Consider the following 24,995-nt stretch of genomic DNA (forward strand, 5'->3'; position numbering starts at 1 on the left):
TTTTTTTTTTTTTTTTTGAGACACAGTCTGACTTTGTCCCCCTCAGTAGATTACCATGGCCTCATATTTCACAGCAAACTCAAACTCCTGGGTTCATGCAATCCTCTTGCCTGAGCCTCTCAAGTAACTGGGACTACAGGCGTCCACCTTAATACCCAGCTAATTTTTCTATTTTTAATAGAGCTGGGGTTTCATTTTTGCTCAGACTAGTCTTGAACTCCTTGAGTCAAGATCCACCCACCTTAGCCTCCCAGAGTGCTAGGATTACAGGTGTGAGCCACCAGGCCTGGCCTTTTTTGAGACACCTTCTTACTTACAGCTTCTCCTTCCTCAGAAGCCTGTCACATTTTCACCTCAGCTAATTTCCACCCCTCCTCCTTCATCCTCTGCTCTCCCACCTCTCTCCAGGGCTGTCTACTTCTCCCTCTTCCTCTCCCTTTCTTTCTCTCCTTCAAGGTATGTGCTGTCCAGGTGAAAAACACAGGTAAGATGTATGCCTGTAAGAAACTAGACAAGAAGCGACTGAAGAAAAAAAATGGTGAGAAGATGGCTCTCTTGGAAAAGGAAATCTTGGAGAAGGTGAACAGCCCTTTCATCGTCTCTCTGGCCTATGCCTTTGAGAACAAGTCCCATCTCTGCCTGGTCATGAGCCTGATGAATGGGGGAGACCTCAAGTTCCACATCTACAGCGTGGGCACACGGGGCCTGCCCATGAGCCGCGTGGTCTTCTATGCAGCCCAGATGGCCTGTGGAGTGCTGCACCTCCACACCCTCGGCATCATCTACCGAGACCTGAAGCCTGAGAATGTGCTTCTGGACGACCTTGGCAACTGCAGGCTCTCCGACATGGGGCTGGCCGTGCAGATCCAGGATGGCAAGCCCATCACCCAGAGGGTGAGTGGCTTTCCACCTGCCCCAAGTGCAGGGCACAGAGTTGGGAAGGAGGGGAGAGGGCTGCTCCGTTCCTGGGGCAAACAGCGCCATGGGCTTAATTCTCCTGATTCTCCTTTTCCTAAAGCCCTTGTGTTGTCATCTAGCCTTAAGTGGAATAGAATAGAGAATTAGCCTAACTGGCTGTTTGGGGACTTCTTTGCTCTCTTCTCATGGCAGACAGGATGGGGAAAGCTTTGTGAGATGGCGGTGGTCTTGCTTCCTGATGAGATGGAGGGAGCTGAATCCATAGTCAGGGTCTAAGTGTGCTCCACCAGTAACCACCTCTGTAGTGCTGTGTGCCTGAGCCAATAGAGCCGTAGTTTCCTCTTCTGGAAAATAAGGGAGCTGGGCCCTAAAATTCCATGATCCTAGAAGGTAAACTTCCACACCCTCTTCCTTTATCCTCCTCTTAATAAGATAAGTAAAAGAAGGATCCCTTAACACCTACCACATAAAAAGTAAAATATCTCCTTTGTTGTTGAGTGCAGAATGAGAGATGTTTTACAATGGATAAAGGTGGAATCTTAAATGAAAATATGTAGGAAAAAACAAAGTATTTATTTTGCTTAGTTTGGTTCAAAGTGAAGTGCTGAAAATTCTTTGGCCAAAATGGGGATTATAATTAAGCAATTATGTTAAATGAACAATATAAAATCTTTGGAATTCTAACCATTGAGTTTCTATGCACAAAGTTAGAAAATTCCCCAGGAAGACAAGGGCTCGGACCATTTTAAATGTTCTCTTAAAACTGAGTTTTTGTACAGTTTTCAGTTTACAAGACACAGAGAACAGCCAAGCATAGAAATGAGGAAAATCATGGGAACTTTGGGAAACTGTTGGTGATTTCACAAGGCTGTAATGGAAGGGCGTGGACAGGCTGTGCAGGGCTCAGCTCACACACAGGCTGAGTTCTGAAATCTCTTCCTGTGGGGGACCAGGTGCTCTTGAAGGCCAATGGCATGATTAGATTTGCATCTTAAAAAGACCAATCCAGCAACAATTTGGAAGGTAGATGGGAGCCTGGGGAGCTAGTTAGGAGGCAAATGTAGTGTCCCAGGCAAGAGATGATGGCGGTCTGTACAGGACAGTGGGATTGAGGAAGTGGGAGCAAACTGGAGCTCTTGGGGAGAGATCAAATGGGACTTTAGGGCCAGCTAAGTACAAGGGTGTGGGGGTGAGGGAAGGTGAGGATCTCTAGCTCCAGGGAGCAGAATTATAAGAAAGCTGGCAAGTAGAACTGTAATCATTCTGTGTACGAGGCTTCTGTGGAAGAGGCAGGAAGAGATAGATCAGTTCACTGGGCACTTAGACATCTTAGACATCAGGGTGTGATGTGGTGGAGAGGGACCCGGGCAGACGTAGGGATTTGGAGTTGTTGGGGCTTGGGAAGCAGAAGGCGCAGCTGAGTCACTTGGGAAAGAATGGGGGAAGATGACCAGGGACAGAAACACCAACATGGAGGGGGTAGGGAAGAAGAGCGGCCCTGAAGAGGTGTAAGGAGCAGCGGGAGGGGCAGGAGTGGTCTAGTCACGGGGAGCGTTATCAGTTAAGGAGGGTTTCAGTTGTACATCATGGAAAAACCAGGTAACGACAGATCAAAAAAGACAGGGATTTATTTTTCTTACGATGTTAACAAGGTATAGGAGTAAGCAGTTGTTGGCATTAGTTACGCAACTGCAGGTTGATGAGATCCACATCTCTATAATTTTTATGTTCAAGATGGCTGCTCTCACCACAGCCATCGGGACCGTGTTCCAGGCAGGCAAAAGGAGGAAGGGTCGAGAGTAAATGGGCGGGCATGCAGTAGCTGAGTGTGCCCCCTGCTGAGTTTTCCTGGGTGCCCCAACTAACAGCTTCTACTTAGGTCTCATTGGCAGGACTATTATCTGGCTGCCCCCTGGCTGATAATTGACTTGTCTGGGGAAAGTGGGGGAAAAGGAGGAGGGTCTAGGAGTAAGGAAGAAGAAAGTCTGGATATTGGAGAGGTAACTAGCTCTGTGACAGGAGCCAGAGGAGAAGAGGATTCAGGGAGGAGAGCGTGGTGGACAGCACTGAGCGTGCTGGAAGAAGCTATGCAGGCGGGGGCGTGACAACTAGGAGATCACAGCGCCCCCAATAAGAGCAGCTTCACAGACCGAGGATGCCAAACTCCGACTGCAGAGGCTGGCTTGATCTGGAAGTAGAGAGCGAGACTGGGCAAGGAGGGCAGCTGGTCCCTAGAAGAGAACACAGGGAGAACGGAGTTTCTCCTTCAAGGTGCGAAAAGGGAGCAAGTTCAGATGCTGAGGCAAGAGCCAGTGCAGGAGGAGCTGATTATACAGGAAGGAAAGAGGTGAGCACGGGAGGAGAAATCTGAGGACGAAATTAAGCAACACTGTCTCCTAAGTGGACAAAAAGGGCGGACAGCTGGGGAGGCACAGAGCGTTTGCCTCCTTGGGACCTTTCTTCAGAAACAGAGTGTAGTGAATTTGTGTCTGCCGGTGCTCAAAAACCTGAATGTGAACGTGTTACTTCACAGTTTTGTGTCTGTATTGTCTGTTATGCAGAGCAGAAGTGATTCTCCTGAGTCCCCCATATCCAAGCTCCTATATACATGCATCATGAGAATTGATATATCTCCACCTCTCTGGAGGCTTAGGGCAGTGGTCCCCAACCTTTTTGGCACTGGGGACCAACTTTATGGAAGACAATTTTTCCATAAACAGAGGGTGGAGCAGGTTGGTGGTGGTAGGCAGAGCTCAGGCGATGGCTCCAGTGATGGGGAGCAGCTGTAAATACAGAGGAAGCTTCACCCCTGGCCACTCACCTCCTGCTGGGTAGCCCAGTTCCTAACAGGCCACAGGCTGGTACCATTCTGCAGCCCCAGGGCTTGGAGACCACAGGCTTAGGAGATACACACAGCTTTGTCTGTCTCGGGTCCCCCTTCTCATCCTTCCTCTGGCTCTGTCCATGTCCAAGAGAATTTTTTTTTTGAGACAGAGTCTCAAGCTATTGCCCTGGGTAGGGTGCTATGGTTTCATAGCTCACAGCAACTTCAAACTCTTGGGCTTAAGTGATTCTCTTGCCTCAGCCTCCCAAGTAGCTGGGACTACAAGTCCCATAATGCCTGGCTATTTTTTGGTTATAGTTGTCATTGTTGTTTGGCAGGCCCAGGCTGGATTTGAACCCGCCAGCTCCTATGTGTTTTGCTGGCGCCCTAGCCACTGAGCTACAGGGGCCAAGCTGACCAAGCTAGTTTTTAAGGACAGTTCTTCAAGACAATTTTTACGAACAGTTCCTCTGGAGGCTTTGGAATCTGCAAGAAGCTTTGGATGCCTCCCTGGTATTGTCCACTGTTAGCAAATGCACGTAGCAGAGAGGTTTACTGCCTGGAGACCTTTGGCTCTTTTCCCTCTGGGTTCCTCTCTGCCCCATGAGACCAAACTTCAGGGTTAGGACCACTTGCCCCATGCAAGGAGTCTTGTGCTGGTGTCCCTAGGCCTACCCCCGAAGCCCAGGGGACCACCAGGAAGGGAGAGGGGGAAGAGACAGAGAGCAAGGCTGAAGAAAGAGAGAATTAGGGGAAGCTCTCTTCTTCGCTGCTTACCTGTGTACGTGGCTGAGTAAACCAGCACAGGTTCCTATTTATTGCAGTTCTCAACCAGACAACTGGGCCCCGGGGTGGATTTTAAGGTCATCGTATTCACATTTCACAGAAGAAATAAAAAACAATGTGTTTCCAGACTTCTGTAACCACAAATATTCAGTTGTGATCTCAACATACTGTCTACAAGAATTACTGTAAACATTAGAGAGAAGATGTGCTGGTTTGAATGTGTCCCCCAGATTTCATTTGTTTGGGAAGTTAACCCCCAATGTGGCAATATTGAGTGGTTGGGCCTTTAAAAACTGATAGGGTCCTGAGGGCTCTGCTGTCAAGAATGGGTTGTCATGGGAGTGGAACTGGTGGCTTTTTATTTTTTGGGAGGCATAGTTTAACTCTTTTGCCCCAGGCTAGAGTGCTATAGTGTCATAGCTCACAGCAACCTCAAACTCCTGGGTTCAAGTGATCCTCTTGTCTCAGCCTTCTGAGAAGCTGGGGCTACTGGGACCCACAATAATGCCCAGCTAATGTTTCTATTTTTTTTCTTTTTTCTTTTTTTTTAAGTGGAGACAGGATTTCCCTCTTGATCAGGCTGGTCTCGAACTCCTGAGCTCAAGCAGTCCACTCACTTTGGCCTCCCAGAATGTTAGGATTACAGGTGTGAGCCATGGTGCCCAGCCTGAACTGGTGGCTTTTTAAGAAGAAGAGAGACCTGAGCTATGCTCAGCCCTCTCTCCCTTGATACTGTGTGAGGCCTTGGGTCTCTTCTTATAAGAAGGCCCTTTCCTTATAAAACACCCAGTTTCAGGTATCCTATCATAAACAATAGAAAATGGACTAGAAAAGAAGGTGAGAAGGAAAATTACCCTGATTATGGAGGTTGATAACTGCTGACTCTGCGCTGTTCTTCCGGAAAAACTAAGGCATCGCGACTTTGGAGATTTGGCTAGTTTCCTTCTGATTCAGCAACCCGTTGTCTTGTATAAATTGGGATTGCTTTCTATTACATATAGCAGAATACCAAATTCTGATATGGATTTGGCAGTTCAACCATTTCAAGAACAAAATCTCTGTAAAAGATCTCTTAGCCTTTTCCTCCTTGACACAAAATTGCTGCTGCAACTCCAAACACTAAGCCTGCATTCCAGGACAGAGAAAGGGGGAGGAAGGAAAAATCTCCACAGACTCCTGCTTTACAGCCCATTAAGCAGGACAATGTGACATGTTTACCTCTAGCAGCAAAGGAGACTGAAAAATAGGGTATTTCATTTTCCAGCCTCTGTTTTAGGGGATGTTAAGGAAGAAGAGTAGTGTGATTAGATGTTGGGTGAGCTGACGGCTCTGGCATACAAGTTCCCAGCTGAAAAAAATATTGATGATAATTTGGGAATCTGATTCAGCTTCTTTCCCCATGCAGATATTAAACTTAAGAATAATTGTTACAATGGTGTGGTGGACAGATTCCTAAGATGACTCCCTCCCAGGACCATTGCTATTTTATAATCCCCTCTCCTTGAAAGTAGCCAAGAGCTGCAAATATTATGAAATATCACTCCCATTATTACATTACATTATAGGGCAAAAGGGATTTTTTAAGATGTTAAGGTTACTAGTCAGCTGACATTAGGTTAATCAAAAGAGAAATTATTCCGGTGAGCCTGACCTAACCACATGAGCCCTTCTATACGAGTATAGAGATCATAGATGGCAGAAGTCAGGAAAAAAAAAAATTTTTTTTTTTTTTTTGAGGCAGAGTCTGGCTCTGTTGCCCAGGCTAGAGAGCCATGGCATCAGCCTAGCTCACAACTTCCAATTCCTGGGCTCAAGCAATTCTCCTGCCTCAGCCTCTTGAGATAAGGCCATAGGCATCCACCACAACACCTAATTTTTCTATTTTTAATAAAGATGGGGTTTTGCTCTTGCTCAGGCTAGTTTGGAACTCCTGAACTCAAACAATCCACCTGTCTTAGCCTCCCAGAGAGCTAGAATTATAGGCATGAGCCACCGCGCCTGGCCAGAAGTCAGAAATTTAACACACAAGAGTGCACCGCTACTGGCTTTGAAGATCGTGGGGCAAGGAACATAGGTAGTCTCTAGAAGCTGAAGGCTGCCTCTGACTGCCAGGCAGCAAAGAACCAGGGACCACCTTCCTACAACCACAGTGAACTGAATTCTGCCATCACCACGTGAGTTTAGAAGAGAACCTTGAGCTCCAGATCATAATGCTACCCAACCCACATCTTGATTTTAGCCGTATGAGACCCTGATCAAAGAGCCCTGACTTGCTGTGCCAAGCTTCTGACCTACAGAACTGTGAGCTAATAAATGAGTGTTGTCTTAAGCTACGAAGTTTGGAGATAATTTGTTGTATACCAATAGAAAACTCATAGGAAGATTAAATACCATATATATATATATGGGGTGTGTGTGTATGTGTATATGAAGGTAGCCAGAGGAAAAATTGTTTTTATGATAGCCTTAAACTTAATGGAGTAGATATCAAGGTGCTGGACATTATTAGAGGGATAATGTTTTCTTTTCCTGCAAGTATCAGAATACTTACCATCTATTATCATAGAACTAGAGACTGTAATTGAGTTTGTAACTCTGGACATAATTCTTCCTGGTGAGTAACTCTTTCTTAGGTACAGGCTGGGCCTCCCCAAAGGGATATCGGCTTTTCATGCTGTTCAGGGACACTGGGTGAAGTACTTTGGAAGTTGCTTTATAGGCAGTAGGGAGCCATTGAAGGTTTTTGAGCAAAAATGGGCCATGACCAGAGTGATTCTTTAGGAAGATGATTTTAACACTGTGTAAAATAACTTGAAGGAAAAAGAGAGGGTTGGACAGAAGGTGGAGGAGCAAAGTACTACTGTAATGAACCACACATGAGATAGTACGGGTCGGAGGTTAAGCCCTGGGCTCTGAACAGTCTGTGTCCAGAGCTCTTACTTAGGCTCCATCAAGACCCAGATCTTTACTTACTCCTCCTAAAATGTGGCTATCCTCAATAGAGGATTGAGGGAGCACAGAATCATTGCTAGAACATGGTGACTTCTGCCCCATGGGGTCCCCTGGCTGCTCATAGCTGGGCAGTGACTCAGGGAGGCCCTCGAGGAAAAGAAAAGAGCAAAGTGTCTCGGGCCCAGGTTTGGAAAAGACCAAGGCAGACAGGCCAGGAGGGCTTAAGAGCACCAGCCTGGGAGGCCAAGAACCTGAACTTGTTGTCCAGTGGGCAGGCCTCAAGACATCTTTAAGCTCTACCATTTTATGAGTCTATGAGATAATCTTTGAATTATTTGTAGGAAAAAAACTTTTTTTTTTTTTTTTTTCAGTTTTAGGCCGGGGCTGGGTTTGAACCCGCCACCTCCCGCATATGGGGCCGGTGCCTTACTCCTTTGAGCCACAGGCACTGCCCCAGGAAAAAAACTTTTAAACTCAAAAGGTTAACGTAGGGAGTAAGTTACTAAGATTTATTGGACTATCAGAGTTTTTATGGAACAAAGCATGTTACCTAAGAACTGATTCAGGTGTCTGAGCAGTGTCCCTGGGAATCCCTACCACTGTTTCCCAGCTGCCCTCTTCTCTGTGTTGCTGTCACTCTCAGTCAGAGGCTCCCCCACAGGGGCCACCAGTAGTAGCTCCACACACATCCTACCAAGGCAGCAACCTCCATGGAGAGAAAACACTTCTTTACAAATAACTTCTTCACAATTCCCAGGGAAGGCTCTCAATGAACAATTCAGGTCATGTGCCGAACCACAACCAATTCCACTGGCTAGGACTAGCTCACTGCCTGTGCCAGGGGCCAGAGAGTCTATCCTACCTAAATCTCATAGACTGAGAACATGACTGTGTTCTCCAAAGGAAAATCAAGATGCAAAAGACAGGGAATGGATGCCAAGTAGGCAAAAAACAGTAGATGTTCCTAATAACTGCTGTTACCTCAGTGGTTTGAAAGGCTTAGAAACTTTCCAACCCCTTAATCAAGGGATAATGGATCTAGACGCTTTACAAAAAGATTCTATGAGTTACTATTTTTAGCCTCATTTTATAGATAGGGAAATTGAGACCCAGGTTAAGTTACCTATCCAAAGTTACACTGCTAGTATGTGATACAAACCAGGTTCTTCAGATTCAAAAGCACTTACAGTGTCAGCCCCACCTCCTGGAGTTCATGTACCAGGCCACACATAGCCTTTTAATGCTGTAAAAAGCTCTCCACTTAGTCAAACTCAGACAGAAAAAGGGCATGTGATGATGTTAGTGTGTCTGCCCAGGCTAGTCTGATATGAACACCAACCAAAAGCCCAGTTAAACCTCAGACAGAGGAAGATTTCAGAAAACACTGACCCCCTTCTACGCAGGAAATGACAGTGACTAACATTTCAGAGCCAGCCTCCCACACATAGGCACAATATAATTAAATGTGGTCCCAGCCACTGTCAACACTCACGTAGAATGTAATAATTACTCCTGCCTGTGCTCAGCCGACATCTACATGCACACTATGAAACTAATTTATATCAGTTTTTAGAAACCCCAGGTAAATACAATAGGAATGTTGTGTAGTGGGGCTCCTGCTGTGACTTTGCAAATTCAGCATTCAATTTGGAGGCTGGTAATCTTCAGATTTTATGCAACATGAGTCTTTAAAACTTGCTAGTTTGTCAGGAATGGGAATGAAGTTAGAATAGTGACGCAAAAGCTCATTCCGTGGTTGGTTACCTTGTCCTGCCTCGCAGCTTCTGACTTAACATTCATGATGGTTGGCAGCCCCTAGGTAGCTTCAGGATAGGGCTGCGTCACCAGAAAAACCAAGGCCGGATTGAAGAGTTGGGACTTTCAACCCACCCACCCCCAACTTCTAGGAAGGGAGAAAGGCTGAAAGGGCTAAGTTGATCAACACAGTAGCCAGTGATTTAATCAATCATGCCTAAGTAATGAAGCATCAATAAAAACCCAAAGGGCAGGGTTCAGAGAGCTTCTAGATAGCTGAGTGCGTGGAGGCTTTCTGGAAGATGAACAAGAACACATTCAGATATGGAGAGAGAGTGGTGAACTCCATCTGCAGGGCAGGAAGCTCCTGCTCAGGACCCTTCCACCTAGCCCTAAGTATCCCGTCATCTGGCTGTTTGTGTCCTTTAAAATGTCCTTTATAATAAACAGGTTAAAATACATATATATATGTACATACATATACATAATTTATTTTATATATTTATATATAAATTTATTTTATATAATATAAAATACTTATTATATATATAAAAAATTAAACATGGCTCAGCGCCCATAGCACAATGGTTATAGCGCCAGCCACATGCACCAAGGCTGGCAGGTTCGAGCCCAGCCTGGGCCAGCTAAACAACAACAACTACAACAAAAGAATAGCTGGGCATTGGGGTGGGTGCCTATAGTCCCCGCTACTTGGGAAGCTGAGACAAGAGAATTGCTTAAGCCCAAGAGTTTGAGGTTGCTGTGAGCTGTGACGCCATTGCCCTCTACCAAGGGTGACATAGTGAGACTCTGTCTCAAAAAAATACATATTTTTATATATAATTAAACATAAGTAAATGTTCCCTTGAGTTCTGTGAGCTGCTCTAGCAAATAAATTGAACCAAGGAGGGGGTGTTGAGAACCCCGCTTTATGGGTAACCAAGCAGAACTTCCAGAGGCTTGGACCTGTGACTGGCATCTGAAGTGGGGGTAGTATAGGGGACTGAGCCCTCAACCATTGGGGCCTGAGGCTATCTCCAGCTAGATCACATCATAATTGACTTGAATGAGAAGACACGTAGCTGGTGCACACATCTGCAAAATTAGTAGCTCGCCTGATGTGCGGAGAAAACCCCACAGGCAGCTGGTGTTGGAAGCGTGTTGTGAGAGTACAGTGGGAGAAACTGACTTGGTTTTTTCTACTCAGAAGCCTGCTCATGAGCTACACCCATGAGCAAGGCAGGACTGGGCAGGGACAAGCTGACCCTCAAAGAGATGAGGACTGAGACCTCAGATAGTCGTTCAGGGAGCTCTGGATTGGGGTGGCTTTTCTGAGTTGCCACAGACTTAGGTGGGGGTCAGGCTGTGTATTCCAACAGAAGGCAGTGATAACTGCGAACAGCTGCCAGAGGGGTGGGAGCTTGGGAGGCAGTCCCTGCCAGCCGCAGAGGGTAGCTCCCAGGGAGGGTGAAGCTGGGAGCCCTCAGTGGTCATGGCCCCAGTCAGACTTGGCTACATAATTTGCAAGGCTCAGTGCAGAATGAAAATGTGGGGCCCACATTCAATATCAGGAAAAAGCTTTCTCCTCCACGTTCTATTTTCCATCCAGTCACTGTTTTTTATCTGTGAATAGCATACAGCCTCAGGCTCTGGGAGACTCAGAGGAGTCAGTGGGGACCTCACAGGCACTCAGGACCCCAGTCTCATGACTGGACCCGAGGAAGCACGTGCTGACCACCCCCTGCCTGCACCCAAGACCAGGCCCTCACTGACCTGGAGTGGCGGCAGCCACTAGGCTTGGAGCGTAGGGAAGCAGACAACCCAGAACCCACCCCCGGGAGGCAAGGGGGTAGCAGGAGGCAGGACTGTGAGCTCAAGGCTCCAGGCTCCCTTGGCTCATGGGCCCCCACTTAAAAAACACAAATTCAGAGATAAATTGTTAGAAATTTCAGACAGTCACTACACAACATTAAAACCCAGCGTACACCAGCCAAGCAAGGAGGCTCACGCCTGTAATCCTAGCATTCTGGGAAGCCGAGGCAGGTGGATCATCCCATCTCATGGGTTCAAGACCAACCTGAGCAAGAGCAAGAGCCAGTCTCTAAAAATAGCTGAGCATTGTGGCAGGCACCTGTAGTCCCAGCTACTCAGGAGGTTCAGGCAAGAGGGTCACTTGAGCCAAAGAGTTTGAGGCTGCAATGAGCAATGATGTCATGGCACTCTACCAAGGGTGACAAACTGAGACTCTGTCTCAAAAGAAAAAAAGAATCCCAGTGTACAGATGCTTCTGAGCAAGGATATTGGAATCTGGTCTGGTCCCAGCAGCAGGGATATGGGGGCCAAGAACCCCAGTATCCACCATAGGGGAGGAGCATTTCAGGTAATGAGAATAGCAAGGGCAGGTGGCTCTGGGGAACACAAAAAGAAGCCAGGAAGTGAGAGCACACAGCAAGAAGGAGAAGATGGAGACATGGCAGGGGCCAGTCCAAACCTGGCAGCAAGGACTTTGGGTTATTGCCTAAGAGCACCTGAAAGCCTTTGAAAGGATTTAACCAAGGGGACAACCTGTTTAAGAGTTTAGTTGTATAAAGATTACCCCGGCTGAAGTGAAAAAAGATTAGAGGGGATTTGGTTAGATTGTGGTCATTTGTAATCCAGGTGAGACATGATGGAGCTGGAGCCATAGAGGGGTTTTAGAGACAGAGCACAGTGGATAAACTCGGGAGATAATTTGAGAATGAATGAGCCTCAGTGACAGTTTGGATATGGGATTAAGGGAGAGGGGGATGTCAAGGATGATTTATTAGGTACGATTGTGTTGCAGACACAGACTTAGGCCTTAAGTACACAACAGAGAACCAGACAAATAATCGCCTGCCTCCATGAAGCCCCAGGAGAGGGAAAAGCCCACAAATAAATGGGCAGTAACAATGCAGTGTGATCATACCCTGGTTTCTCTTCAGATTGTATAAATCTTTTCTTTTACAATACAGCGTGATCAGGTTGGTTGGACACCCTGCCTAACAAGGAGACCTGGGATCACAGGGTCAGGAAGGGCTTCCAAGAGGAAATGACAATCAAGTCAAGACCTGAAAGGCAAGAAGAAGCTAGACGGATGAAAGGAAGGACAGCAGGCTAGGCAGAGGGTCGCATAGCTCAGTGCATCTGGACTGAGGGTGATTTTGCCTTTTCTCCGGGGGATAGTTGGCAATGTCTGTGAACTTTTTTAGTTAAGAAAGAAAATAGGGAAGAGCTACTGACATTGAGGAGGTAGAGGCCAGAGATGCGGCTAAACATTTTGCAGAGCCCCCAGCAACAAAGTTATACAGCATCCACAGACACACAGTTGGAAAACCCTAGCATAGGAAAAGGCACAGGGCCTGGGGCTCAGTCAGAGATCTCAGTGACTCTACAGTGCCTGGACGGTGGGGTCATGAGGTGAGAGGGGCAGTAAAGGACGAAAATGGAAAGCCTAGCAGACACCAGGCCCCAGTGGGCTACAGGAGTCAGACCAGTGCATTTGAACCCATTACCAAGTTTTCTGGGGAGCCAAAGAAGGCTTTTAAACAAAGAAGTGACAAAATGTGTCTTAGAAGGACAATCAGAAAAAGGATGTTGGGATAAGGGTACGAGGTGGCGTGGCACATAACTGTAGTCCCAGGTACTAAGGTGGCTGAGGCAAAAGGATTGCTTGAGCCCATGCATGGCCAACCTGGGCAACATAGCAAGACCCCATCTCTAAAAAGTGTTCTTTTTTTTTTTTTTTTTTTTTTTAATAGAGGAGTGAAGCAGAAAGTCAGGAACCTGGATGGGCAGGCACACTGTCTAGTGGAGCTGTGGGAGTAGGGAGAGATTGAGACAGGGGCTGACAGGGTGCAGCAGAAGTGAGCTGTCATGTAAAATGACACAGTCCAGAAAGCAAAAGTTTGCTGCATCACCTTATTTGAGATAGACACGTGTTGGAAGCTCAGAGTTTCCATTTAGATCAGCTAACGAAGTACAGTCTTCTGGGTCAATGAGATAGAGTTTGAGTATTCAAATCCTGGTTCTGCCACTTACTGTGACTGCTGTGTGGAGATGTGCAGGCTGACCCCTCATGTAGGGCAGCAGGCTATGGGGAGACAGGGCAGACACCCCTGTGTGGGGCTGGCTGGCTCCAGGCACCAAGCCATTCTGATCGTCTTCTTCCATCTAATTAGCCCAGACAGGGCACAGCCCTACACATGACCCCAGGCAAGCCAGGCCTGCCCTCTGAGCCTGGTTAATACCACCTGCTTTAGGGTTGATGAGAGGATTAAGAAACAAGATTGATAAATGCCTAGCAGAGAGTTCGCCACTCGGGAGGCACTCAGGAGCGCCAGGCCCTCAGTCACAATTCCCACTGTTGCGATTATTTCTGCTTCACCTGCCAGGCACCATGGCTGCTCAGGTGACCTTTGCAGCTGTGCTTTGTTTTCTGTGAGACCCAGGGAACCAGCAGGATCCCAAGGCTACAGCTAAGGGGGTGGGGTAGGCAAGGGAGCAGCTTGCCCATTGGCTGCTGAGCAGGCACACACAGTTGTCACACTACCTCACAGCCACCTGGGGTTACATTTGCGGTTTTTATTCTGAGTACCTTGGAGGCATGGTGGGAAGTGTGCCTCAGCGGGCCGCTGGATGGACTCACAGAACATGAGACACTGAAGAACACACTCAAGGGAAAGAACCCTGACTACTGATCTCTGATGATGTCCCAGGCCCTAGCTTTCAATGTCTTAAAGACTTTGGGGTTTTTCTTTTCTTGTAGCTGGCCTGCCTGAGTCCATCAGAACCCTGGAAGGTGACCTATTGTGCTAGCAAGCCTGCTATGTGCCAAGCCGCTTTAATCTTCATCACAGAAGTAAGGACTGTTGAGGCTCAGAGAGGTTGAGTAACTGGTTGGGAGGTGACCAGCTAATAATTAGCAGAGCTAGGATTGCAACCACAGCAAACTGACTACGCACAGCGCGGGTGCATTTCACCCCAGAATGTATTATTATTGCAGGGACCCTTCTCTTGGAGCCCCTCAGGGCCTCTGCGAAACAGGGGTCCTTTCAGGGTGTCAGAGACAGCAGGACGCCCCTCTGTCCAGGCGCCCTCCCCGCGAGGCGCGGGGCCGCCCGGTGCGCACTGGGCACTCTTGAGGCTGCGGCGGGCCGAGCACGCGGGGCGGGGCGGAGCACGCGGGGCGGGCGGAGCCTGGGCGCTGAGTCCCCTGCGGTCCCAGGCCGCATTCCTCCGAGGTCTGCAAAGGCCACTGCTTAAAGGCGCAGAGGAGCAGCTGGGAACGAGAACAAAGCGGCCAGGCCCCCCTCGGAGGAAGGAAGGAGCGAGCCCCAGGAAACAGCTGATAGCGCTAAGCTCAGCTTGTTTTTTTCCTCTGTTCAACAGTTCTCCTGCCACGGCAAACAAAAGATGTACATTCTGATTCCCTCTTCTGTTTGGATTGTGCTGTCGACTGGATCTGGTTTGTGATGAGCTGGGGGAAGAGGCATCCGCAGGCGGTTTCATGCTCGGCTTGCCAGTTTGCGGGCCGCCGCCGGAATCGCAGAGAGCTTCCTTTTCTGCTTCCTTCTGCCCGCCGGCCTCGGCAAACCCCACCTCGCCTGGCACACCCGGGGCCCGACATAGCATTTCTTTTAATGGTGGAATTTAAGTTTGCCAATTTAGTGGGACCTGGAGGTTTACTCGCAACCCCGACCCTGCACTACACACGCGCGTGCGCGCACGCATACTTTTTCATGGACATATAAAACTGTTAAGATGTGAACTGTGCCCTCTGGGCCCCACTAAAAGGTCCCTCCCTGTTCTTTTCTCTGCCAAGGTCACAGTCTACTCTTGGCCAGAGCCTCACTGGGACTTCTCAGAGTACAGAATCAGCCCAGCCTGGGCCCCGCCACTTTGCTTCCACGGCCTAGGGCTGAGAGTGACAATTACTGCAGGGTCAGTGAGGCATCCTGTAACAGCAAGAGGTATCAGACGGTGCCGAAGGGCTTGGGCTCTTAATTCCACCTTGGGGTGTCCACCTTCCCAAAGTCTGGACACCTTTAGGTAACAGGTGGCCCCATGGGACTAAGCAATCCTCTTGAGATTACTGTACTGGATGAGCTTCTCGCCGCCCTGCGGGAGTGTGGGGGAGGGGCGCTGCCAGGCTTCCTAAACCCCGTGCTGGCTGATTTTTGATGTCCTGCAAGGCTGGGTATACTTTGTTTTGCCTGACCAGGTGTTGACAATGTGGGTCTGCCAAAGAGCACTATAAAAAAAAGAAGAAGAAGAAGAAGAAAAAAAAAAAAGAAAGAAGGAAAAACCACATTCAAAAAAATCTGCGCTAAGAGGTCTGTTACTGGTGACACTTGGGTGAGCCCTGGTGATGGCAGTTCTGCTCACACGGCCAGCGGGAAGGAGACGGTTGGGATGCCTTGGGGACTGAGGTGCAGGGCCCTTTGCGACTGCAGGAGTTAAACTGAGCTGTGAGAGGTCAGCGTGGCTGGACCCTGCCCCATGCTGCTTGGCCCTGTTCTCTCCTTCCACCCCGCTCTGAGGAGGCAGTTCACATGCAGAAGACAAATGGCATAAAGGGCAAGCAATTAATTTTTTCAGCTGGAGGCTGCAAAGGAATGTGGGTGCTTAGAATCTGGTGTGAGCCTCTAATTCCATTTCTCCTGGGTGAAATACCTCTGCTCTTCAAGGAGGTGTTGCCCTTGGTAATTCCACCGCAGACATTTTCTGTCTTTAGGACCAAGAGGTGAATTTAGTTCTGAAAATTATTCGGAATGAATCCAAAGCTGTCCCGCATGCTGGTTCATGTGTTTTCTACTACACCAGGGGGCTATAGTGCTGTAAAGATGGTGTGCCAATTCCTCACTTATTTTTGGAGGAAAGAAGGTACCAGAGCATGGCTTAAGGTCTGGTTCTCACCTCCCAGAACCATCTGTTGTGTGAAGCAGCCCAGCCAGTCTGATGAGCAGAGATACAGGCAAAGAATGGGAAATTCGCTGGGATAGGACAAGGGAAGCATCTTAAGCAAGAATGGACCAAGACCAAGGATTTAGTACTTGGCACTTGGGGAGAGGAAAGAAGAGGACTTTAAGAAGCAGAGAACAAATCCTGAAGGGAACCGGGAGGGGTAAACAAAAGCCACTTCACCTCCCTCCACAGAGGCAGTATAATGTAATAGTTAAAAGTACATACCTGTACATGAGTCTTAGGTAGATTGGACAAGATTTAAACTCTCTGTGGTTCAGTTTTCCAATCTGCAAAATGGGGATAAAATAGTCACCATCTCACAGGGTTATTAGGAACATTATATAAAGCACTTAGGAAAATATTTAGCATTTAATAAGCACTCGGTAATGTTCTCCATTATTATTTACAATTTTTCTCCCAGCATGTGTTTCACAGTCCTTTGTTAGTGACAAGATATGTTTTTGTTTTTTTTTCAGAGACAGAGTATCATTATGTCACCCTCTGTAGAATGCTATGGCGTTACAGCTCATAGCAACCTCCAGCTCTTGAGCTTAAGCGATTCTCTTGCCTCAGCCTCCCGAGTAGCTGGGACTACAGGTGCCCACCACAACGCCCAGCTATCTTTTTGTTGCAATTTGGCTGGGGCTGGGTTCGAACCTGCCACCCTCGGTATATGGGACTTGTGCCCTACTCATTGAGCCATAGGCGCCACCCAGTGACAAGATATGTTGTCCATTTTCACCCTATACCTTCTACTGAGCAACTTAACATTTATTAGTGTTAAGTGTCCTTAGTAGTGATTTTAATCCTTAATGTCATTCACCTTTGAAATGTGCTCATTGGAAGGATGCCACCCAAGAGCAAGCTCACAGTGAATGTTGCTGAGTGGCCTCACTACTGTCTTAACTTCATGTGGATATTCTTTATGGTCTTTCTTCGTGTCTCTCCCACCCCCAGGACAATGAACCAGAGAGAATCATGATCCAAGAACATGAGGCCCAACTGAGAGTTCTGGGGAGTGAAAGACTATGTCTAGAGAGACCCTCAACGGACCCATCTCAGTTCCCTGAATAAGGACACATAGGCTAGGCTGGGCGCAGTGGCTCATGCATGTAATCCCAGCACTTTGGGAGGCTGAGGCAAGTGGATCACTTGAGCTCAGGAGTTTGAGACCAGCCTGAGCAAGAAGAGTGAGACCCTGTTTCTAAAAAATAGCCAGACATTGCGGTGAGCATCTGTAGTTCCAGCTACTTGGGAGGCTGAGGCAAGAGGATCATTTGAACCCAAGAGTCTGAAGTTGCTGTGAGCTATGACGCCAAGCACTTTATTGAGGATGATGAAGTGAGACTCTGTCTCAAAAAAAAAAGGTGGCACAGGCTGATACCTCCCAGCTGGGGGATTGGAGGATCCCTCAAAGGGCAAACTAACCAGCCTAACAGAGATGGTTGACAGTTACTCACAGGTGGGGTCCCCCAGTGAAACAACCTGGCAGGCCCACCCACGGGTAAAGCCCATCCATCTGTTGACAAGCTGAGCTCCCACCTAACTTCTCATCAGATTTTACATTTTCACTCTTAAATATGAACAAAATGCTGGGCAGCACCTGTGGCTCAGTGAGTAGGGCGCTGACCCCATATACCGAGGGTGGCAGGTTCGAACCTAGCCCCAGCCAAAGTGCAACAACAACAAAAAAAGCCGGGTGTTGTGACAGGCACCTGTAGTCCCAGCCACTCAGGAGGCTGAGGCAAGAGAATCGCCTAAGCTCAAGAGCTGGAGGTTGCTGTGAGCTGTGATACTGCAGCACTCTACCAAGGGCAACAAAGTGAGACTCTATTTCTAAAAAAAAAAAAGACAAAAGATTATTTGTCATTTTGGGGAAAAAAAAAACCTTCAAAATGAAACAGTACCAAAACAAACAGAAGAAAAGAACTTGCGGAAAACAGGAATGACGCAGGGAGTAGAAGAAAACGTTTTTTAAAACCTATAATTAAGTCTTTTGAGATTTAAAAGGCGATATGGCATTTATGAAACAAGAACGGATGCTATAAAACAAGGAACATTCAGAGAACGAGGACATTTGGAAATAAAAACTATGTAAATAGGTTTGCAGAACGCCATGGACAAATCTCAAAAATACGGTAAACAAAATAAATCAGACATGAAGGAAGATCTCCCATACAATTCCATTTCTATGAAATGCAAGAACAGACAAAACTGATCTCTGGCAACAGAAGTCAGAAAGTAATAACCTGAGAAGTGGGAAGGGGGAGTTGCTTGAAAAAGGAGGACTCTCTGGGTGGATGGAAATGTTTTATATCTTGTTTGGGTGGCATGTATGGGGGTGAATTCAATTACCAAAATTTGTTGAACTGAATCTCTAACATCTTTAAACATTATTGTCTACTAATTGTATATCGAAAAAACCAGCTTGGCAAAAATGAAAAGCGTAAGCCTCTTTAGGCATAGCCATCAATTTACAGGAAAGTTAGAGAACGGAAGAACATGTCAAATGGCACCACACAGATGCAGTCGGCAAAATCTGACTGTGCAAAATGCTACAGTTTGGCCAATTTGTTTGTTTGTTTTGTTTTTTCAACAAAAACCTGCCGGGATAGAGAAACAAAAAGAGGAATAACAAGTGAGTGAGATTTGTGAAACATACCGATCAGTCACGTGGTATGCACCATGTTTGACCCAAATGTAAACAAGCTGTTTTAAAAGTGTGTAGGACAACCGGATAAGTGTAAACATCTATTTGTTGATAATATTAAAGAACTGTTATGTTTTAAGTGAGAGAACGGTATTGTTGTGCTTTGTTTCATTCTGTTTTTAAGTGGCCTTACTTTTGGAGATTCGTAGTGAAGGACGAATGGTGTGATGGCTCAGACCGTCAAGGGCAGGGGGAGTGGCGGGAACAGAGTGAGACAGGACTGACCCTGGCTGGTGATGTTGAAGCTGGGTGTAAGTACACTGAGTTCATTATTCGAGTCTCTCTTCTTTTGTAGATGTTTGAAATTCCCCACAATTAAATACTTTTTAAAAAAGTAGATGAGTCAGAGAAAAAGTAGAAGAAATCTTCCTCCACCACCCTCCCCCTGAAAGAAGAAATAAAGACAGCTGTAGAAAAGAAGAGCAGAAAATGAGAAACCAAATGGACACATTCAGAACTTCAAAAAAAAAAAAAATGAGAAGAGACCAAAATGGAAGAGAGAAAATGGTCAAAGAAATGAGATGAGAAAATGTCCCAATACCGACAGCCAATGGTTGAAAAGACAGGCAGCACCATGGAGATTAATGACGTTGGTGCACTGGGCCACAAACTTCCTACACCTTCCTACTTCACTGCTTCCCTCTGCCTCGGGGACGGCTCCCTGCCAGCTGCTCATCTAGGCCAAGTCATCCCTCCACTATTCAGAACTGGATGAAATACCAAAGTAGTGGAATATGGAGCCTTCATCCCTGGCAGCTGCTCATGGTCTAGTTGATGTATCTGGCCATAGAGACAAATTAGCTTTTTGGGTGGTCTAGGACCAGTGTAACCAGGACACAGGGGGGACTGGATGGCTGAACTCCGCCTCCTCCACTCCCTCCTGCTGTTCTGCCCTGGCTTCTTCCAGAAAGCCCCTTTTTTCTGATGAGCCAGCAGCCAGCCTGGCATCACATCCCCCTTCCCGCGCTGCTTTTCCCCCTCCATGTTCTTTTTTTTTTTTTTTTGAGACGAAGCCTCAAGCTGTCCCCCTGGGTAGAGTGCCATGGCATCACGCTCACAGCAACCTCCAACTCCTGGGCTCAAGCGAGTCTCCTGCCTCCACCTCCCAAGCAGCTGAGACTACAGGCGCCCGCCACAGCGCCTGGCCATTTCTTGGTTGCAGCCGTCATTGTTGTTTGGCGGGCCCAGGCTGGGGATTCGAACCCGCCACCTTAGGTGTATGTGGCTGGCGCCTTAGCCGCTTGAGCCACAGGCGCCGAGCCCCCCTCCATGTTCTATTATAAGCAAAGTCGAAAGAATTTCACAGGGAGCACCTCTGAAATACCCATCACCTAGAGTTTATCATTGACTTTTTAAAAGCTTTATTGAGGTACAGTTTAAATACCATAAAATCCACTCCTTTAAAGTATACTGAGTTTTAGTCTATTTGCAGGGGTGTGAAAACATTACTGCAATCAATTTTAGAACATTTTCTTCCCCGCCAGAAGAAACACCATACCCTTCAGCAGTCACTCCCGTTTCCCTGCCCTTCCATCCCTAAACAACCACTAATCCATTTTCTGTCTCTGTGGAATTGCCTGCTCTGGACATGTCACGTGAGTGGAATCCTGTAATCTATGGTCATCCGCGACTGGCTGCTTCCATTTAGCATAATGTTCTCAAGGTTCACCCATGTTGTAGAACGTATCGGAGCTTCATTCCTTTTTACAACAGAACAATATTCCCTTACGACACCATTAATATCTTACAGATTAGCTTGATTACATGTCTATCCATCTATCCACCCTCTGACCTTTCATTTAGTTCATCTCTTATCTTTTATGTATTTCCAAACAAGCTCACTCCCTTTTTCCCAACCTTCAGCACGGTCAGCTTGTTCACCTCTCCCACAACGCTCCTGTCATCCCCCAACACGCAAAGGAGGCTGGCGATGGTGTCTTTCTCATCTGGACCCTGTAGTAGAAAAGGGGAGACTGGGGGTGGATTTTGCTACCTCGGCGTACAGAGTTTCTCGCTCTCATTTACATCTCTCCCTTCAGCCCCCTCCTGCCTTAACATCCCACAGATCCTATATTCCAAAAACGCCAAATTCCTTAAAGGCCCCACATTTTTTGATCTTCACATCTTGCACATGCTCACTGCCTGGATGACAGATTCTTTTTTCATGATTCAGCTCAGCCATGTCTCCAGTGAGCATGCCGGACACACACACACACACACACCCTTAGGCCTCCCTGCTTCACACTTTCATTATGATATGTACTCGGCTTTATTGAATTAACCTTCTGACCCCTCTGTCTCCACCAGGCTCCTCTAAATCCTCAAGGGCAGGGGACAGGCCTTATATGTCTTGGTATTCCTGGAACTCACTGCAGGCCATGACTCAGTAAATGTTTGTTGCATAATGAATGGAAAACATCTAGTCACAATCTTTACTGTTGCTTATTTAACCAAAGTTTGGTTGGGCATGCACCAAGTGAGACTCTGTGATAAGTGCCTGAATTTGGATACAAAGATGAGTAAGAGTAGACCCTGGGCCTCAGTGGCGCCGACAGGATCCTTTTGTCTGGACAAATGCAAACCCGGACAAGATGCCAAGACGGCAGATGTAAACTGGGACTGTCCCGGGCACAGCGGAACACATGGTCACCCAAATTATATACCAGCTTCTCTGAAAGCAGCAGTGCTGGGCTGACTCATGCCCAGCCTGTTAGACCCCAGTCTCTTCCAGAATGACCTTGTACAGGCCAATTATTCTTCATTAGGACTTGGATCACTTGTTTTTTCATTGTTACTATCCATGTAGAAATTATCCAGAAAATTTCTTATTCCTAAAGCATGACATATCCTGTGTACCTAAAAAACACCTCACAAACAGCCTAAACACTTTCCAAAGTGCTCCTTCAAAGTGGAGGAGGTCTTTCTAGAGGTCTAGCCTCCAGGCTAGAGTGCAGTGGCTGTTCTATCCAACTACAGCAGTGGTTCTCAACCTTCCTAATGCCACGAGCCTTTAATATGGTTCCTGTGGGTCGGGGGCCACAGGTTGAGAACTGCTGATACAGCCTTGAACTCCTAGGCACAGGCAATCCTCCTGCCTCAACCTCCTGAGTAGCTGGGACTACAAACACACACCACTTTCTCGGCTTTTCCAATCTGTTTTGATACACTGAAATGCATAGTTGTAATCAGTGTGTGACAAGCATTACATATATACATTTCTTGGAATTAAGAATAAACTCTGGTTTATTGTCTTTATTGATGGGCCTTTGGGTATTTCTAGCTTGTGACCATTATGAACAATGGAATTACAAATATCTCAATATAGATTTTCGTTCTTCTGAGTCATTTCTTATACGCACATACTCAAAAATTAAAGAATCTGGTTGAAAGATATAAAGCATTTAATTCCTTTTATTCTCCATTATTCTCTGTCATATTGCTCTCCTAAAAGGCTGAATCAATTTTCTGAGCACATTTATCTGTTTTCCAGTCTGCCAGTAATTTAAATTATCATTCTTCATGTGACAATAGAAGCTAATGGTCATTTTAGGGTGTTCAATATTTGTGTTTTTAATTGCTACAGAGGTTATTCATTGTCTTTAACCAAGAGCAGCCATATAGTTTTTGTGAAATATTTTCTAATGGACATATATACTTTATGATAACAGGGTATGTTTTAGGTGTTCATGAAATAATCTGTTGAATAAACAAGTGCATTAAAATTACGTGTAGCCATAAAAAGACAGATACTGCATAATGCCACTTATACGAGGTAGCTAAAGTAGTCACCTATTGAGACAGAAAGGAGGACGGTGGTTGTCAAGGGTTACGGGGAAGGGAAATGGGAAGATATTGTTTAATGAGCACAGAATTTCAGTTTGGTGAGATAGAAAATCTCAGGAGATGGTTTGTCCAACAGGGTGAATGTATTTCACACTACTGAACTTACACTGAGAAATGGTTAAGATGGTAAATTTTATGTGTGTTTTGCCATTTACATCACAAGTATACTACCACAAATAGATACGTACATGCAAGTATATATTTAACCCAATGATCGTTTGCATATATAGTCAGTAGAAATGCACCTCTGATATGTAGTCATGCACATTAAATGAGATTTCATGTGTGCAATTTTCTTGATTAAAAGGACAATGTTAATTATTCACTGCAGAGTCAGACGAGCAGAGATGTATGATATTAATATCATTACATATCAAATAGAGTAAGAAACATCATAAACTAAATCAAATTATGCAAGCGTCAAATATTAGTAATAAAGTGCTCAACTTTAAAAAGTTATATTATTGGCTGGGCAATGTGGCTCACGCCTGTAGCACTCTTAGAGACCCAGGCGGGTGAATCATTTGAGTTCAGGAGCTCGAGATCAGCTTTAGTAAGAGCAAGAACCCATCTCTACTAAAAATAGAGAAGCTAGCCAGCCATGGTGGCCTGTAGTCTAAGCTACTTGGGAGGCTGAGGCAAGAGGATCTCTTGAGCCCAAGAGATTGAGGTTGCTGTGAGTGATAACGACACCATGGCACTCTACTGAGGGCAACAGACTAAGACTCTGTCTCAAAGGAAAACAAATATATTATCTATGAATTACAAAAAGGGGCAGAGCTTAGGAGATGTTAGAGATATCACCCTGAACTTTTCATCTTAAACAGAGGTGAGGAGACTGGGAGGGGCTGAGTGATTTTCCCACTTCAAGAGCGGCCACATGTCCCTTTGATAAAGACTTCAACAATTCTTTGTCTCATTGGCCAGAAGGGATCACATTGCCTCCCCAGCCTACACCAGAGGCTGCTGGGAAAACAGGGAAAGAATAGGATAGACACGTTGCTACCCCAAATTAGGGTTCCCTGAACAAGGAAGGAAAAGGAGAATGAGTATTGAGGAGGCAACCAGCAGTGTCTGCTGCACTCACCTTGGTCTTTTTGTTTTCTTTTCTTTTCTTTTTTTTTTTTTTTATTTGGAATGTTATAGGCTGGAACCAATGGGTACATGGCTCCTGAAATCCTAATGGAAAAGGTGAGTTATTCCTATCCCGTGGACTGGTTTGCGATGGGATGCAGTATTTATGAAATGGTTGCTGGACGAACACCATTCAAAGATTACAAGGAAAAAATCAGTAAAGAGGATCTAAAACAAAGAACTCTGAAAGAGGAGGTCAGATTCCAACATGATAACTTCACAGAGGAAGCTAAAGATATTTGCAGACTCTTCCTGGCTAAGAAACCAGAGCAACGCTTAGGAAGCAGGTAAATTACCAAACAACACAGATGATTGTTAATATCAGCATTGTCCACAGTGATTTGGAGAATATTGTAGATGGGTGGCAAAGTCTTGGAATTAAATATCATTATTTTCCTTTTATTATTTGCATAGTATATAGTTAAGTATTTCTGATATTTTCAAACATGATGAGCACTTGATCTAGAACAATCTCCAAGATGTGCAAGCGTGTGTGTGTGTGAGTATATATATATATGTATATATATATGTTTTGTTTTTTTTTTTAGAGACAGAGTCTCACTTTGTCACCCTCAATAGAGTGCTGTAGCATCATAGCTCACAGCAACCTCCAGCTCTTGGGCTTAGGTAATTCTCTTGCCTCAGCCTCCCGAATAGCTGGGACTACAGGCACCCACCAGAACACCTGGCTATTTTCTTGTTGCAGTTTGGCTGGGGCAGGTTAGAACCCGCCACCCTTAGTATATGGGGTCGGTGCTCTACTCACTGAGCCACAGGAGCAGCCCCCCCCAAGCGTATATTTGAAAGTGAAAAAATGAGGTGCAAAACAACTTGCATTAAAAGAGAGAGAGAGAGAAAAAGAAGGATATCTAATTCAAATTGTTGTACAGAATATTTCAAGGAGCGTATAAAAGAAATTTATAGGATTAGTTACTTCTGATGAAGGGAAATTGGGGGCTGGTGACAGAGATGCAATTAAGGATTTTCAACGTATGCCTCTGTTATCTTTTGAATTTTGAGGCATGTGAATGCATTATCTATTCAAAAATGATTAAAATAAATGACTTGGTGCCTGTAGCACAGTGGTTA

At 46.1% G+C, this 24,995-nt stretch overlaps 1 protein-coding gene across 1 annotated transcript in view; it reads left to right on the forward strand.

Annotated features, from left to right (window-relative positions):
- The window catches only part of GRK7 (G protein-coupled receptor kinase 7), a 31,750-nt gene that overhangs the window by 1,953 nt on the left and 4,802 nt on the right, over positions 1-24,995 (forward strand). The window contains exons 2-3 of the mRNA XM_003789448.1: positions 457-894; positions 23,919-24,193. Of these exons, the coding sequence (XP_003789496.1) occupies positions 457-894; positions 23,919-24,193 (713 nt within the window). The remainder of the gene's footprint in view (positions 1-456; positions 895-23,918; positions 24,194-24,995) is intronic.

Source organism: Otolemur garnettii, unplaced genomic scaffold, assembly GCF_000181295.1.
Source record: "Otolemur garnettii isolate 467f Iridium unplaced genomic scaffold, OtoGar3 scaffold00032, whole genome shotgun sequence".
Lineage (NCBI taxonomy): Eukaryota > Metazoa > Chordata > Mammalia > Primates > Galagidae > Otolemur > Otolemur garnettii.